Source organism: Balaenoptera acutorostrata, chromosome 7, assembly GCF_949987535.1.
Source record: "Balaenoptera acutorostrata chromosome 7, mBalAcu1.1, whole genome shotgun sequence".
NCBI classification, from domain to species: domain Eukaryota; kingdom Metazoa; phylum Chordata; class Mammalia; order Artiodactyla; family Balaenopteridae; genus Balaenoptera; species Balaenoptera acutorostrata.
The window spans coordinates 110,533,212-110,550,370 of record NC_080070.1 but is presented as its reverse complement, the minus strand read 5'-3'; the positions used below and the strand labels follow the sequence as shown (position 1 = coordinate 110,550,370).

General features: G+C 53.6%; 1 protein-coding gene across 6 annotated transcripts in view; it reads left to right on the top strand.

Moving 5' to 3' along the window:
* Positions 1 to 17,159, top strand: part of TNS3 (tensin 3) — a 238,611-nt gene that overhangs the window by 194,597 nt on the left and 26,855 nt on the right. For all 6 annotated transcript variants that reach the window (XM_057549822.1, XM_057549823.1, XM_057549821.1 and 3 more), the window contains one exon: positions 15,987 to 16,158. In XM_057549822.1, the coding sequence (XP_057405805.1) occupies positions 15,987 to 16,158 (172 nt within the window). The remainder of the gene's footprint in view (positions 1 to 15,986; positions 16,159 to 17,159) is intronic.

Sequence of the window (17,159 nt, the reverse complement as noted above, 5' to 3'; positions counted from 1 at the left end):
GGGTGAATGTCGTGTGTCCTCTGGTCTCCGTGGGTCACGCACTGGGACAGATGGACCGCGTGATGTTACAGTTAGATGTCCTGGAGAGGAACGTGAGGTTGGGCTGCTGTGAAGTCAGTGTATAACTGAGGTCCTGGGGGATGGCTTTTTGGGTTTGTCTTTAATTTCTTCTCTGCAAAAGCAGACCACTGAATTGGACCTTCAGAAGCCCAGGGCAGTGCTTCCCTGGGTGCTGGCGGGCAGGTCATCCCTGGGAAAGCAGCAGGAGGGTGTCAGAGTGGCCCTGAGGATCCCTGTCTGATGTACTGGTCATTCGGGGTCTTTCTAAGATCGCTCCTCGTTCTGTTTTACTAGGGCAGAGCCTGTGCTGAAGACGTGCAGGTCCCTGGGACTCTCCTCTCGGCGGTCCCCGCCCTGCCCTCTTGTGTACACGGGAGAAGCCCACAGTTTGTCTGCACGGCCCCCTTTCTCGGAAGCAGCTTCCTCGTAAGGCTTCTGACCTTCCTTTGCTGCGTCACGTACCGAGTCCTAAGGGAGACCCTGCAGATACCCCATCGTCGGGTGGTGCGGCGGCCCTGCATTCCATGTCATTGAGTGGACGCTGGGTGGGACGGAGTGCTGAGGTGACAGCACGGCCCCCCGTAAGGACGTGTCAGGCCGGCAGGCCCGTCAGGGGCTGGGGGGCCGGAAGACACTGACCAGATGCTGCCTTTGGACAGCACACGCCCCTCTGGAGGCACAAGACACCCCGTGCCCTTCCAGGTGCCTTAGCCATCGCTTTGGCGTCCTTGGCTCCCCGCGCGGTTCTCTGTCCTCCCTCTCACATCCCAGATGGCGAAGGCTTTCTGAGTCTTCCCCCGGAAGAGGAGCTCGCGTCGCCGCTCTCTCTGCCCTCCCACCTTGCTCCTCTCAGGGCGGCCCAGGCCTCGCCCTCCTGCCCCGTAGTTGCTCCCCGCCCCGTCCCTTCCCAGCAGTGTTTCACGGTTCCGCGTCACCTCCCGTGAGGTGGCCGTGACTGCCGTGTGTCGAGGGCCGTCCAGCGCCGCCTGTCACGGCGGAGCGGGTCCCAGGCCGTCCCTGGGACAGCCCGCCCGGCTCTCCCCCGCCCTGGCATGTGCCCCCCAGTGGGGTGGGCTCCGTAAGGACCCAGCCTGCGGGAAACGGGGGCCTGGATTGGGGTTGTGTCCCTCTCCCTCTGTAGCTTCCAAACTATTGTCTGTCTGTGTTTCACTCATCAGTACGTCCCGGCATCTAACATAGATAAGGTTCGGGATAAAAGTTTGTGTTGTTTTCTCATAAGTGAGTGAGTAGGAGAGAGACGCCTTTTACTTAAAGGGAAGCAGACACACAGCTACTAGGGGTGTGGAGGAGGGCAGCAGGCGTCGATGGCTCGGTGGCCGGCACGACGTGTGCGGGGGAGGGTTGGCATTGCCGACAATGGACAGTCCGTGTCTGCACTTGATCCGTGATTCCACTAGGGGTAAGTGGGTGACCCTGCAGGCGTGAGCACCCACGGGTACCCACCTCCCGCTGACCCAGATCCTAGGTGCTAGGTAGGGGCGGCATAGTTTTAGGGGAAGAGTTTTCCGAATGTGACTTTTCATCAGAATTGCTGCCACTTGCAGCACAACCACGAAATCTTCGTCCCTGTTGCTCCAGCTAAGCATAAGAGAGAAGGAAAAGGGGCAGACAGGTCTCCAGAAGGTTCTGGAGTGTCTGTAAATCCCCACCAGAGTTGTCCTGGTCACCGATGCTGCGGCACGGAGGCGGCACTCCTCCCCTCCACCCAGCCATGGGCTGCCCCAGACTTATCAGGCCCACAGAGTCCACTGGCACCAAGGGAAGGACCCGCCCTGGGGAGCGCCGCTGCGTCACTGTCCTTCCCGGGCCTGGCCGCCGGACGGCCGCCTTCCTCTCCGTTCAGGGAGCGGTGGGCCACGGGAAAGGCCTGTCCATCCGCTGGCTGAGGCTGCCGCGGGCTGTGGTCAGGCGTTTCCCACAGATCCTGTGTGGCAGCCACTGCCCTGCAGGCACATAAACAAGCTGGAGGATGTGCCCGGCTCAGACCTCTGGGGCAGAGGGTCCTTGGGATCTTCTTGGCCTGTGGCTTAGAGAGGTGGCCCGAAGGCCCCAGGCACGCCTGTCTCTCCTGGTGAGAGGCATGCACCTGTCCGCTTTCCCCAGGTTGATGAGTGGGTCAGAGGGTCACACCGGGGCTGGGCAGGTGTGACTCGGCACAGTGTGGTTGGAGCGTGTTCTGGAAGCCTGCTTGCAGGCGCCTGGTCCCGTTGTGGTGTGCAGAAGGCAGTGCCAGCCCGTGAGCGGGAAAGGGGCCTCCCAGGAGGGATGTGGGACCTTCTCTTTCAGGGAAGACTTTAGGGTACTAGGATTTAACAGATGAGTGGGACTGTGCCCGACCCGAAAGGCAGGAGCGGCAAGGGGCGAGTGCCCACGCCCTGCTGCGCTTGGTGGCTGTAAACCTAGTAATGCACGTATCTACTGCCTGGAGCTTCGGCCTCAAAAGCCACACACGGGACAGAGCCTCTCTACGCTGCTATATGGGCTCGTTACTGTCAGATCTCAGGTCACGAGGGACAGAGCGTGGACTTACCTGAATGAGGGGGATAGTGTCCCAAGTCTTTTAAAAATGTGGGATCATTTGAAATGGGCTTTGAAGAGTATATAGGAGTCCACCAGACTGCTGGATGGTGGGGCTGGCCTTTCAGACAGAGGGAAGAACATGAGCAGAGAAGAGGGAAGAAAGGGATAGAATGTGTTTAGACCTACCAACAGCCTGCTGGTGGACTAAGCTACCAGCCAGGTGAAACAGGCTACGTGGTTAGAAAAGAGACTCTGCAAACTGGGAGTGGTAGGGCATGGGAGCTGCTGCGGCCAGGAAGAAAACCTGCAGGGTTTGACGAGAGGAAGGTCCCCCAGGCCACCCTGGGCAGGGGATGGAGTGAAGGCCGTGGGGCTGGGGACTGGGGCGCAGGAGAGGCAATGCCCCTACCCCGGGGGGAAGGGACGGGGCCTGGACCCTGGCTGGCAGGGGTGGGGTGCGGAGCTGACCAGGGACTCCAGTGGTTGTGGAAGCTTCTCTTTTGTGAGCATCGGATCCCAGGGAAGCAGGTCTGCCTCTGGGGGAGATGGCTCTTGAGGCGCAGATCCTGGACAGGAGGCCCGCTTGAGGGGGCGGTTTGGGGGGGCTGGTGACCCCCGGGAGTCTCCAGCCCCACGCGCACTAGCGGCTTGTCCCTTGGGTAGCGCTGGGCCTGGGGCTGAAACTAAGCTGTGGAGGGTTTCATCTGGGAGTTTGCAAGAGATTAAAGGCAGGGAAAGGGGTAAAGGGGAAAAGAAATGAAAAGGAAGCAAACCGCGCAGCAGCGCGAGGCGGGGCCACTGCCGTTTGGAGGCACTCAATGGGCAGGCTGCCCGCGACAGCCAGCGGCCGCCCAGCAAGCCCGGATTCTTTCCCCGGACGAGCTCTTTCCCCGCCGCCCTCTGAATGGGCCTCTTCAGAGGCAGCCGCCCCGCGTCCCGCCCCGATTCCCCCGGGACGCCGGAACCCAGAGTCGCCCTGCCCCGGTGGGTGGGGGACGCCGCTGGGGACAGCCCTGGGAGCGCCTTCCGCCCGGCCCCTGACCTCCCGGGCCGGCTGTGAACTGACCAGCGCCCCGAGGTGCCCAGGTAAGCGCCGCGCTCAGCCCCAGCTCTCCTCCGTCCGCTGCCTCCGGCCACGTCTCCGGGGCGATGCTGAAACCTGATCTCAGGGGTGGGGGGGGGGGAGGGGACGGGGGGAGTGGGAGGAGGTGGGATGCCGAGTCCCAGGGCCAGGAAGCAGGGGAGACCGGACTTGGGAGGAGGGTGACTCTTCCCGGTGTCTCCTGCCGCTTGAGGACAGCCCTCAGGTCCGAAGGCCGTGGGACAAAGCGCCCCAGTCCCAGAGCCTGGAGGGCTCCTCCTTCCAGGAGAAAGCCATGCTTTGTCTTTGCCGAGACTCACTGGGGCAGAGGAAAGCCTGGTGTACAGATGTGCGGCTTCCCGGAGGAGCCGGGGCTGCGTCCCAGCACAGCACATTCTTTTGCTGAAACCGAGAAAGCCCGCCTGCCCGGTTCCAGGGCCGTCCGTCCACCCCCAGAGCCCGTGAGGGATCTCGGGCTGCCCCAGGGACAGAGGGCCCCGAGGCTGTACCCAGGTGCTCCTGTTTCGTAGGAGAAGCAGTGCTCTTACTAAATGCAGCAAGCCAGCCTGAGGAGCAAAGCTGGGGTTTCAGAATGAGTTTTACCGTTGTCTTGCCCACTGTTGGAGCAATCAGAGGGTGGATTTTAGAGTCCATGACTGTAAAACAAGACACACAGTCACTGAAATAACCCGTCCACAGTCTTAGCAGAGCTTCCAGACGGTAGAGTGTCTGGGTCCTTCCGTGCATCTTACCTCTGAAACGTCCGAGGTGAGCCAGGCGGGCCAGCACCATGGGCCCAGCCTCTGAGGGTGGCACGGGCGCGGCACGTGCCTGGATCCGAGTGGCCACCCTGGGGCATCCGTGCCCGAGGATCCCGCTGGTGTTCAGCGTTCTGCTGACCCTGGGCTGACACAGCGCTGTGTGTGTGTCTTAGCTGGAAGGACGGGGGTGATCAAAAGGGAGAGAGAGGAACACTCCCTCTGAGAAAGGCAAGCCCAGGCCAGTGAGTGGTCTGCCTTCTCTCACTCTTTCCAGCCTGAAAGTCTTGTAAGTTCTCCCTTCTAGGCCTGGGAGGTTTCTCCGCAGCTGAATGGATGACAATGTCTGTTCAGATGTTTCCTGACATTTTAATGCAGTACATACACGATAGTAGTTTTCCATGAATTCCATGCGTGTATCAACATGTTACAAATTCTCTGGTTAGGATGGAAATAGTTTTCCAACTCCAAAGGTGAATTTAAGAGAGTTTGGGTCCGTTTCTATCAGGAGAGAGAGACCTTTCTCTTCCTCTGTCGGTGACGGTGGCCGGTGGGATCCCAGGAGCCGGCTTCTGGTGGCACTTCCTACAGGCGCTCTTTCGAAGTGGGAGCTGCGGCCCCAGGGCTGCAGGCTACTCCCAAAGGCCCCGAGCCCTCTCCACACGCCACGCGGGGAACTCCGAGGTAACGTTACGCTGTATTTGGAGGAAAAAGGCAGTGACTTTAGGACAGGGTTATTCTATTACATTAAGGCTGCGGACTTTGAGATCTCCCTAATGGGGGGCAAGGGTGTCTTGTGGAAAGAACACAGCTTCCCAGTCACAGAGACGAGTTGACTGCCTTTGAACAAGTTTCTTAACCTCACCTTTCAGCATCTCTCTTTCGACTGGGGTAATAAATTTGCACATGGAAACCTTTTTCTGAGGGTGAATCAGGTGATGGCTGCGTATGACTTAGCACAGTGCCTGGCACGTAGTAGTAGGTACTCAGCCAAAAGCAGCTATTATTCTGATTTCCATTATTGTTCTCTTTGTAAAGAATGTTGATATGTATGACACAAGCAGGATTTTAAAACATCTTTGAGAAATCTGTGATGTACAAGTCGTGGACATTCAGATCTGCACCTGTAGCCACTGCAGCATTGCTCTGAAAGCATGAAGAAAATCGGACCTGGGTTTGATGATCAGCATAAATTCTAGGCAAGCAGTTTACACATTAAGAAGTGTTTACTGACCATTGTCCTGACTGTTGCCTGCGTTGTCTTTTTTCTCTCCTACCCTTCAGTTTCCCCCCCCCTATAGTTTAAGAAAACAGTAGAATAACATCCAAAGGCATAAAGCCGCTCAGGTGAGTTGGAATCAGGTTGGGTGGAGATGGTGGTTTTGTGTGTGTGGCTGAAAGGCGTTAAGTGACGTGGAAGCTGGTGTTCGGCCATCAGTGACGCGTCCGGGGTTGGTTCTGAGTCCCGGTCCCACTCACTTTGCAGAAGGCCCCCGAGACGGTCTTTATTCCAGGCGTTCTCTTGTGACTTAAAGGTAACTGAGTCCCAGTTTACAGAGGAGCTGGGGTCCAGAAGGCCTCCTTTCACAGACTACGCTCCTGTTTCCTCCTTTAGGGCCATCACCCACTTTATCCTGCAGATGCAAGTTTAAGGGCACCAGATGAAGTGGAATTCAGGGAACCAGTTCAGCTTCCGGTTCTGCCACTAAATACCAGGGGGCTTTTGGCCTGGAGCAGTGTTCTCTGATATCTGAGAGTGCTTAGCCGCAGGGAGGGCACGTAGAAGTCTCTATGCAAAAGGTGGGTGGGGACCAGGCAGACCAGGTAGATGAAAGCCAGGTAGGATTTTACACACTCGGAGTGGGAGACAGCGGAGTGAGTTGGAAGGACTGGGGTTAGGGTGTGATTAGGACTCAACTGGGTGGAGGACCCAGGCATCCTTGGGACAGCTAGCTTTCCTGGGAAGCTTCTAGAATGCCATGGGGCTCCTTGACAGCTCTGAGAAGGTGAGAGAGCAGAGTCTCCCCCAGGACAAGATTTGGTCCTGGCAGGTGCGGGCCTCGGGGTCCCTACCTGGTGCGTCTGTGGGTAGGAGCGGACCTGAGGTCACCCCGCCGTCCCTCTGCCCCAGAGCCGACGCTTTGAGGAAGCCCCACAGTTTTCCAGTTGTCCTGTAGGTTCTGCTGCCTGTTCGCTTTCTGGTTCTCGGTGCGATGAATGGGTGTTAGGTTTTACCCTGGACTTTTTTGATGCTGTGCTGTGAGCTCTCGATTCGGTTTCATCTGGTCTTCTCGTTTTAGGCAGTGCTTCTGCCCAGGTGCAGTTCCAGGGCCACATGGATGTTCGGATGTTTAGATGCCCCTTCCCGCTGGCCCTGCTGACACAGGGGAGGAGAAAGTGCAGCTCGCCTGCTCGCACCACTGCACTGGGGCCTGAGGCTGGGTGGGGAAGGAGGCTGGCTTACCCTGCGCCCGGCTGACACCTGCCTGGTGGGGAGGTCAAGGGCCACCTCCTTCTGTGCACTGGGGGATGCGGGTCCTGTGGGTGTTTGGTTGGAATAGGACAGGTATTGCCGAAAAGATTTTCTGCTGTTAGGCTGCTCTTTTCGGAGGGGTTGGTTTTGGTTCTTTGGCTAGATGAGCGGGCCTTTCCTGGAGCTGCTTTTGTCTGACAGTTCTGGGATCTATGGGAGGCGGTAAGGAAACCAAGGAAACTCACCACGGTGTCCTTCCTCACCTCCCCAAGTGCCCAGGTCCTTCTTTCCATCTGTCAGAGTTCCCTGTGCGTGTGGTTGTGTGATGTCCGGGGCTGCAGTTGTAAATTCAAGGACCGGGGAGGAGTGGGGCTACTCCTTCTTGGCCAGAACCACAAGTTCCCAACATGATTATTTTCAGCATTGCTAATTTGGTAAACATTTACTGCACAGACACCTGCCATGTGCTGGGTGACTGTGGAAACCAAGGTGAAGCAGGCATGGGTCTCACTGCAGGGACTTCACTGGCTGGTTGGAGAAGTGATGCACAGGCGCCTGAAACATCCAACGAACGTACAGGAGATACATAACAAAGTTAGTGAGGAAGAGGAGTTTAGTGGAAGGCCTTCCATAATCAAATCCTTGTGTAGAATGTGAAGCCTTAAGCTCGGGACAGAATCCTGTTTCCTAGAGCAGGTGGGGCTGAGGTAGCACATGGGCAGAGTTTTATAATAAAAAGATGAAAACTAAAGAATACCTGTTGCCACCTCACTGCCCAGAGGGAAGAAGGGGAGGCTCAGGCCCAAGACCGCAGCCCCAGAAATCTGCTGGGCAGGAAGTGGGAGTGGCGCCCCATGGTCCTCTTGTGGGGAGGCCGCGACCCCTGATGACGAGCTCTCCAGAGCACGCCCCAGCCCTGTGGAAGGGGTACCATCGGCTCACGTTACTGCGGGGTCAGGGGCAGCGTGGACCTGGCTCCACCGGGCCAGGGAGACCCAGCCCCTTGGTACCCGTCCCTCAGTGCCGCCTCCTCTGGAAGATGCCCTGTCCTGTGGGGGGACGCCATGCCCACCCTGGGAACGAGAGAGGGTCTCTTACATTGAACCCAAGGCACGTGGATTGTCAGACAAGCCGTCCTTCTCTGTACCACTGAGAAGCAGGAAACAGTGTGCACTCCGGGTGTAAGTGAGGGCAGGCCCTGAGCCTTAGTTCCCTGGGTCTGCCCAGGACATGATACCCCTGAGGGCTTGTTTCGAGGGCTAAGGAAGCCTGTTAGGTACCCCCCAGGTAGTAATTAGTAGTAGTATGTTGGTAATTTATGAAGAAAGCTTGCTTTTTCTGCTCACGTTGTGAAAATCCAGCTTAAACTACGCAGCAGTGCCATGTACTGCAGCGGGCCGCCTGTGTTAACTGGGAGGACCGCTGCCCTTGCTGGTGCTGACCTAACGAGGGGTTCACGGCGCTGCGTACGTTATGTAATCAGTGTGCTTTAGAAGGACCGGGCGAAGACACCACTGCCTGGGTAGGGACCTGGTTTTAGAACCTGAGCAGTGATAATCTCTGGAAAACAGCAGACTTCTGGCTTCTGAAATTAAGGGAGAGATTGGCCACCTAGGGCCCCAGTTACTGTGTGGGGTGGGAGGTCAGTGGATGCGGGTCCCCCTGGTGCCCTAGGGGTTCTGAGAGGTGTGGATCCTATGAGGATGTCTTGGAGTTGTGTCCTTTAAGTCTTCCACAGGAAATAGGGCTTTCCAGTCACAAGAAGACACTCTGTGAGATTACAGGAGGGTTTTAAGCCCTGGCCCTCTGTTGGAACGTGGTTTTAAGTCTCCGTGGTATGGTCCTGAAGAGAGGAAGCTCTCATCCCGGTGAAGATGCTTCAGGGCTCCTGTGTCAGCCATCTTCACCAGGCTGATGGCTCTGTCCTTAGAAGGTCCAGGACAAAGTTTAGCGTGAAGGCCATGTCCCGTTTCCAAAGGAAAGCCAGAGCCACTGGGGACTCTGCCTGAAGGAAGAAAGCAGTTTTTCTGAGAACCTAAGACTTCTAACCAACCAGGGGTCATGGGTACAGCATTTTCACCAAGATAGATCGGGCCTCATCTCGCATGTTCTGTGCCTTTTGCTGACAGTTTATCCGTTCCTGGGTGAGTCTCCCCGCACTGTCGTCTTCATCAGCCCCTTACTCTCCACCTGAGTTATACGGGTTCTCCCTCTGCTTGGAACACACTGTCTCTGGTGTTTTTGTTTTTTACTTTTTTTGGCTCAGCCCAAGGAAAGCTTCCCTGTGTCAATGCCTCTTTTCTTCCCTCTGGCTCCATCTCTCCCCATAGCCTGACAGCTGCTGTAATCATTCTTGTCTACCTGGATTCCCGCTGGATTGGAAGTAGCTTTGAGGCAAGGCTCTTGTATCCCTGAGGCTGCTTTCTGTCGCAAGTAACCAGTCCCAACTCAATCTTGGGCAAAGGAACATGAAAGGAGGACATGAAACTATTCACAGAAGCCAAAAGGTGGGAGCAGCCCAAGTATCCGTCCACAGATGAAGGGCTAAACACAATGTGATTCATCCATACAATGGAATGTTATTCAGCCTTGAAAAGGAAGGAAATTCTTACACATGCTGCCACATGGATGAACCTTTAAGACATAGCCAGACACGGAAGTACAAATACTGTATGATTCCACTTATAAGAAGTACTTAGAGAAGTCAGATTTATAGAGACAGAAAATAGAATGGTGGGTGCCAGGTCTGGGGGGAGGAGGGAAGCAGAGTTAGTGTTTAATGGGGACGGAGTTTCAGTTTGGCAAGATGACAAGAGTTCTGTAGGTGGATGGTGGTGATGGTGACACAACATGTGAATTGCACCTAATGCCTCTGAACTGCACACTTACAAATGGTTAAAATGGTAACATGTGTTATGTCTGTTTCACCTCAGTTTTTTAAAAAACGGAAATGTAGTGAGGCCAGAACAGAGGGCAGTTCCAGCCTCGAGTTTGGTGTCAGGAGGCCTCATACCCTGACCCCCAGTTTCTCAGCTCTGTGTGCAAGCTCCCTCATCCCTGGGCTCTGGGGGGGTGGTCTCAGGTATCCTCAGGACCTCCAGCCCCAATGCCATTCTTCCTTAAAGTCTAGCAGGAAGGAAGGAGTTCGTTTTCCTGAGAGCTCACTCCAAAGCCCATTTTTGAAAGATGCTCATTCTTTACAGGTTGCTAAGAGCCCTTGTTAGTCATTTGAGAAGCTGGCCTTGCTCAGTGCATCATCAGAGTAGAAACTGCTTGGAAAGACTCATTGTGAAGAAGAAACTGTTTCCACTGTTGCCACATTAGAATTCCCTGCACAACACCAATGAAATGGGGGCAAATGTGTTTTCTTTCCAGCATGCTTGAATCAAAACCTCTGAATAGAAATGAGACATCTTAAAAGAATAAGAAGAAACAAGGTCCTGATTGTAGTGAGCTATTTTATCTGCATTTTCTGGTTCTTCTGTGTTATTGAGTAAAAGGAAAACTGTGGCATAAGTTTTTTGAAGGGGGTAATTCCGGTTTGGATGGGAACTTCACAGAAGGATCCCCTGTCTGTTAACAGACAGGGGCCCTGACTGCAGTGCTGGTTGGGGCACTTCTGGCTCTGCTGGGGGCATGAGAACATTGATGCTTCTAGAAGAGAGAGAGACAGTTCATCCTTGGGAGAGCACTCCTAGTACTTACTGAAAATGGCGACCTTAACCCATAGAACACATTCGTACGATGTGACTGTGACATAAAGATTTACAAAAGAAAACACTCAAGGTCAAGAAGAAAGTATGTGTTTCTCCCTATGGGGGCCGTTGATCATTTCCTTCTGTGTTTGTAGAGCATCTCTGGGGCCAGAGATGCAGGACTTTGATTTTTGACAAAAAGCATCTATCGCACCATTGTTTTTTCAGTCTTCCCAGGTTTTTCTCTATTTAATTGACATTATATCTGGCTGCCTGCCCATCTTTCCCTTGCTTTCAAGAAGATTGGTTAAGTGGTCTGATGTTCATAGACAAATAGCTAAAAAATTATAAGGTAAGAGCTCCCTTTAAAAATCACTACTATTGGGCTTCCCTGGTGGCGCAGTGGTTGAGAATCTGCCTCCCAATGCAGGGGACACGGGTTCGAGCCCTGGTCTGGGAAGATCCCACATGCCGCGGAGCAACTAGGCCCGTGAACCACAATTACTGAGCCTGCGTGTCTGTAGCCTGTGCTCCGCAACAAGAGAGGCCGCGATAGTGAGAGGCCCGCGCACCGCGATGAAGAGTGGCCCCCACTTGCTGCGACTGGAGAAAGCCCTTTCACAGGAACTAAGACCGAACACAGCCATAAATTAAAAAAAAAAAAAAAAAAATCACTACTATTGGACTTCCCTGGTGGCACGGTGGTTAAGAATCTGCCTGCCAACAAAGGGGACACTGGTTCAAGCCCTGGTCCAGGAAGATCCCACATGCCGCGGAGCAACTAAGCCCGTGTGCCACAACTACTGAGCCTGCGCTCTGGAGCCCACGAGCCACAACTACTGAGCCCGTGTGCCACAACTACTGAAGCCCGCGCGCCTAGAGCCCGTGCTCCGCAACAAGAGAAGGCACAGCAATGAGAAGCCCAAGCACCGCAACGAAGAGTAGCGCCCGCTCACCGCAACTAGAGAAAGCCCACGCGCAGCAACGAAGACCCAAGGCAACCAAAAATAAAAATAAATAAATAAATAATTTTTTGGAAAAGTACACAGTATAAAGCCTACAAAATTTAAATATCTAATAACTAATTTTTAAAAAATCACTACTATTGAACTTCCCATGCAATCTTGCTTTTTAAAATACTTTAAATTTAGAGCTAGACAGCAGAAAAAGGACCATTTTACCTATGAAATGTTTTATGTAAACCTCGTGGTAACCATAAAGCAAAAATCAAGAGCTGAGACATGACACATAAAAAAGGGGGGACTGAGCAAATCACCATGTGTGGAAACCACCAATTTACAAAGGGAGACAGAAACAGAAGGAAAAAGAAACAATGGAGAGATAAATTTAGAGCTAAAGAGACTCAAGAAATCATCTGCTCTGATCCTAATTGATGGGATTCTGTGAATGAAGAACCTGAGGTCCCAGAGGTTGAGAGCGTGTTCAGTGGTCCATGACTTGTGGTGGAACCCAGAATAGAACTTGGGGATCTGTGCACTCCTTCCCCAGCAGCCCCAGTTTCACACCTAGAACTAGAGTGAGAGAGAAAAAAAGGTTGGGTAACGTTCCATTTTGCAGAACTCTCTCAAATGGTGGAGAAGGGAACTTCCTGGTTAACTACATCATCCCAGGAGGGAAGGTCGGAGGGATGGTGATAGATATAGATATGAAAGATAGGTAGATAGCTATAGATAAAAGATAGATGAAAGGTGAACAGATAGATAAAAAGATAGACGGATGATAGATAGATAGATAGATAGATAGATAGATAGATAGATGCGTACACATGTACCATTTGGTCTATCAGAATCCCACCAGCCTTCCAGGATTCCATCAATAGATTTTCTCGTTCACTTCTAAAGGTTTATTGTGAATATGCCAGCCAAAGGTTGAGACTATTTAGATAGTTAAATAACAAAACTCAAGTGTCTTCACCTGGATAGGCAAGAATAATCTTGACCTCAGCGAAATATATTTTATTTTTCATTGAAGGTCATATAAAAAATTTAATGGCAATGTGTAATGATTAAGAGTAAGTAATATATGAGTGAATAATTTTTATACATTTTAAAGATTTTTTTATGTACCTAGGAGACAGGAAAATGTTGATTTTTTTTTTTTTTTTTAAATGTCACATGCCCTGACTTTTGTTAGGAAGTAGTGGTTCCTGCATCCAAGAGAAGAGGCATACGGGGATGAACCTTGATGTGTGGGCCCCTCCTTTACGTTTTCTGCCCGCGCATTCCCTTCCCGTGAAGGCCTCGGCACCAGGCTCTGGAGCACAGTGAGCTGAGAGCAGCGAGGGTTCCCTTTCTTCTTGTTAACTTATACTATGTGATGTAAATAGTGGTGACCGGAGAGCAAATGTCACCCAGCTTCCCACAGAACCTCCTGTAGCAGCCCAAATGGAGCATAAAAATAGGCCTTTTGGAAAAGAGCCTGTGACCCTCTCTCACCCTGTTCTGGGTAAAGGAAGTGCAGGAAGGGGAAGCAGAGGGGAGACGGTGGGCTGGACATCCCGGGAGCCCAGAGGGAGACCCCCTCCTCCCAGCCCTCAGCCCAGGACGCGCCGTCTGCACAGAGAAAACCAGGAAGTGAGGCGGTCGATTTCCAACCACTGAAGGTATTATGCGGCCTCCTCTGGGCGTCAGCAGGAAAGGGAAAATGTGAGAATGCGGTGAGGAGGAACAGACTTGCCACTCTGCCAGGACGATGCCAGGGACCCAGAAGAGCCCAGATCGGGTTGGGCACCAGAGCTCTGACGTGCACGGGGGGTACAGCAGGGTCCGTGTGGTCCCTAGTCCCCCGACTCTGTGGACACACCCCAGTGGGGGCTGTGGCCCCAGAAGTCTGACTACCCTGGAGCCCCTCATGTAGTTGGTTTAGGACAGACAGACGTGCTCTCTGTGGCATCCGGAGCCGAGGAAAGCCTGCCGGCCGCGGGCTCGAGAGGAAGGCCGCCGGGACCAACGCCCGCACGCTTGTCGCCTGCGGGACCTCCCTCGTGTCGGAACTCTCCTCTGCTCCCATGGCCGTCACCGCACCCCTGAGCCTCCTTCTGGGTCCAGAGCTGAGAAGACGGAGTCCCAATCCCCACCTCCACCAGGCAACGGGGCCCACATACAGTCGTCCTTCTGGAAATTTCACCTATCGTTCAACCGTGAACAGCAAATGTGCAAGTTGAACAAAAACCAACCAGGACACGGTCTGTCTGCTCTCGGGCGTGTGCGCTTCGAGAAATGAGGTGAATCCACGCAGAACGGTCTGCAGGCTCGACTCACGCAGCCGGTGCCTCTGCCTGTGCTTGGAGCCCGATTTCAAGGTCCTTCTCCAGCCACGTGGGTCTCCCGTTCTTATGTCTCTGGATTCCCAGCAGGGCCGGTGGCCAGCGCCCCACCGCTTGGAGAATGAAGGGCCCACCCTTGCCTCCCACGAGGCTCCCACTCCCGGTGCTGTTTGCATCTCTGAGCACATGGAGGGGCCAGGAAGCCGGGGCCTCCACCCTGAGGTGCTTGGCCGCCCCCTTAGGGGTTAAATCCTGTGGCCCGGGCAGGGGGCAGAGGCTGATCTGACCAGAGGGAACAGAACCCAGCCACGTGCCCCAGAGTTGGCTCTAACTGAGTTAGGAACAAAGCCACTTTCATGGGAAGCACTGTGCTGGTTGTTTTCTGGAACAGGCAGCATGATAGCAGCACAAAGTGGGATCTTATTTCCCCTCGGCTTCTCCTCCTTTGCTGGGGCTCTTGGGCGCCGTGGGCGTGTGGTGTGGGATTCCTGAGGTGGCCGCGGCCCTGGGACTGGGCCAACATACGGCTGCCGTCACTGCATGGGGACCACTGAGAGCAACCTCAGTGCTGGAGGCACTGGTCCTGCGAGGAGTTGCTGTGTGCGCGCTCGTGCCACGTCCTCTCAGGCGCGGCCCGCGACACGCTCAGACAGCCCGAAAGCGGGTGCGCTGGCCTTGATGGACAAACCGTTTTTCTGATCTCGTGGTTCTGTGCTGCTCCTTGACGTGGGGTCGTAGGGGCTGCTTGGCACCTCTATCGTCCTCCCACTTTTCGGGCCAGCCTCCTGAACCATATTTCCACACTTTGCCCTGCCCTGTACTTTTCCGTCTGTACCTTTGTTAACTCATTCATTAATTCATAGCATGACTGACCTGAGGCTCCCACCAGCTGCCAGCTCAGTGGAGGGGCCAGCAGTGAACATTGGGGGCTTCTCCTGCCCTATGAGCACAGAGCCTGTTTCTGAAACATTTTCAGTTTATTTATTTTGAAGTCTGTGTCTTTTAACTCCAATGTTTGTATTAGCTGTGGGTGTTTTTTCTTTTCTTTCTTCTTTTCTTTTTCATTTTTTTGTTTTCTTTTGCATGTTTTTGTTTTGTTACCTGGAATGCCTGATCAGTTTTTTTTTTAATTAAATATTTGATATTATGTCCATAAAATTATAGGTAGATTGATAGATGCATAGATGTCAGATAGATAGATGGGTGGATAGGTGACAGATGGTTGGATACATGGATGGGTAAACGGATGGATAGATGATGGGTGGATGGATGGATGGATCGATGATAGATGGAAGTAACGCGAGTGATGTGAAATTTTTTTCAACTTTATTATTTTCTGATCAGTCCTCCCTTGTTTTAAGGCAGAAAGCAAAATAACCTGTATTTCTCACAATATTATTTTATTGACCATGGTAGATTTGTCCAGTTCTCAAAGCTTAGTTTTAAAAAAAAAGGCAAAATATTAAAAAAAACCCAAAAAAACCCAGACATAGTGGAGATGCTAGGCTGTGAGCAGGACGGACATCGGGTCAGTGGATCATGTGAAGTTCCCTGCGGTGTGCGGGTGTCAGACAGGCAGGCTTTCCTGGTGTTCAGCTTCTCCTCCTGTGACGGGGGTCAGGCCAAGTGGCCTCTGCACCTCTTGGGGGTGAAGACACCGCAGGCAGGGCCGTGCTGGCGGAGGGAAGTGTTAGCCGAAAGCATGTGACCCAACCTGGGGCACAGAGTGCCGCTGGGCCGGCACGTTATGGAAAGTGGGTCTTTTCTGTGGTTTGCACAGAGGCCTTGCCCTTTCCAGAGTGGGAAATGGCTTACTTACCTCATCAGCACGGTAAGTATATCAGGGCAAACTGGTCCTCAGGTGAGACGCTGGGCTCCCTCCCGTCTCACTGTAAACAAACATCATCAGTGGATGGTGGTCATCAGTACGTGTTGAGAGCTGCGAGCAGGGACTGGTCAGGTGTTTCTCCTTTTGGAAATGTGCCGGGCAAGAGGAAGCTGCCCTTGGTGGGGTCGGGTCACCTCCTTCTGCAGCAGAAAGCTTCGGAAGTGGCACTGCTCCTTACAGTCTGCTGGTGTTTCCTTGATCCAGAACCACGAGGCTGCCCTGAGATTCTTGGTCACTCCGTGGGGATGTCAGAGAGCCCTGTTGGACCCAAACCTGCGATGCTCCGGGCCGACATGCCCACGGCGCCCTCCTTCCAGCGGGCGTTCACGTCCTCCTGCACGATTTCTGGCCACAGCCCCAGCCAGCGGAGGGGGAGGTAAGGTGGCCTTTGAACCGAGCACAGGCTGCTCTTACAGACCCCAAACCCAAGCACCACAGAGGGAAGGCGGGGGCTCGTTTGTCCTCCACATGACACCGGGCTGCCTTGTGGATTGACAACCATCACTCTTCCAAAATGCGGTCAAAATAAAAACTCCTGAGTCCACCCTCAGTGTTAGCAGGCGGAGTGCTCAAGGAACACACTGCACTTAGAATCTGGGCACAGTGGCCAGTTCAGGACCGAGCATCTGTGAAAACGTTGTCTGAGCTGAGGCTGGAAAGGGGGTGCGGTGGCCAGGCTAGGAGGTGGCCTGCCCGGGGCTGCAGATTGGGGTGGAGAGGGCAGGCAGGATGTGCTGCTCTCGGAGACATGGAATTTGTGCAGGTGTTCGGGAAAGCATGGGGGGGGGGTGCAGGAACACCCCTCAGTGGGACTGGAGAACAGAAAGGTTGGGCCGCGGACAGAGAGAAATGTCCTATTTCTCCTTCACAAAGGACTGCCACTGAGCAAATTCAGATGCTCAGGGTAGGAATCATTTCTTAGTATTTTACTCGTGGGCACATTGCTCTACAGTTACCACCCTTAATTCCACCTCCTTTCTCTTTACAAAAAAGGGGGACATTGCGTTTCAGGACTTGACATCACACACAGAGCAAATACATGTTTGCTAGTGTGTTAGCTGTCTTTCTGTATTTCTAAATGTAGAGTAATTTCCAATATTCTTAATATTGGAATTTCCCATTTTCGATATGGCAATCGCCTATGTATCCTTAATCAGCTGGTTTTCCTGCAAGCACTTATGAAAACTGACTGTGTCAGGCACCTATGTTGGGCATCGGGAAGAAGAAGAGAACGGGGGGAGGGAGGTTTAAGCAGATCCCGTGGTTGGTGCATGCGTGGTGGGACCAGAGGGAGGACACAGCTAATCCCTGTGCACACGCGGACACCGGCTTCAAGATCAGGACACAGTTGAGCTACATCTTGAATTGAAGAGAAGA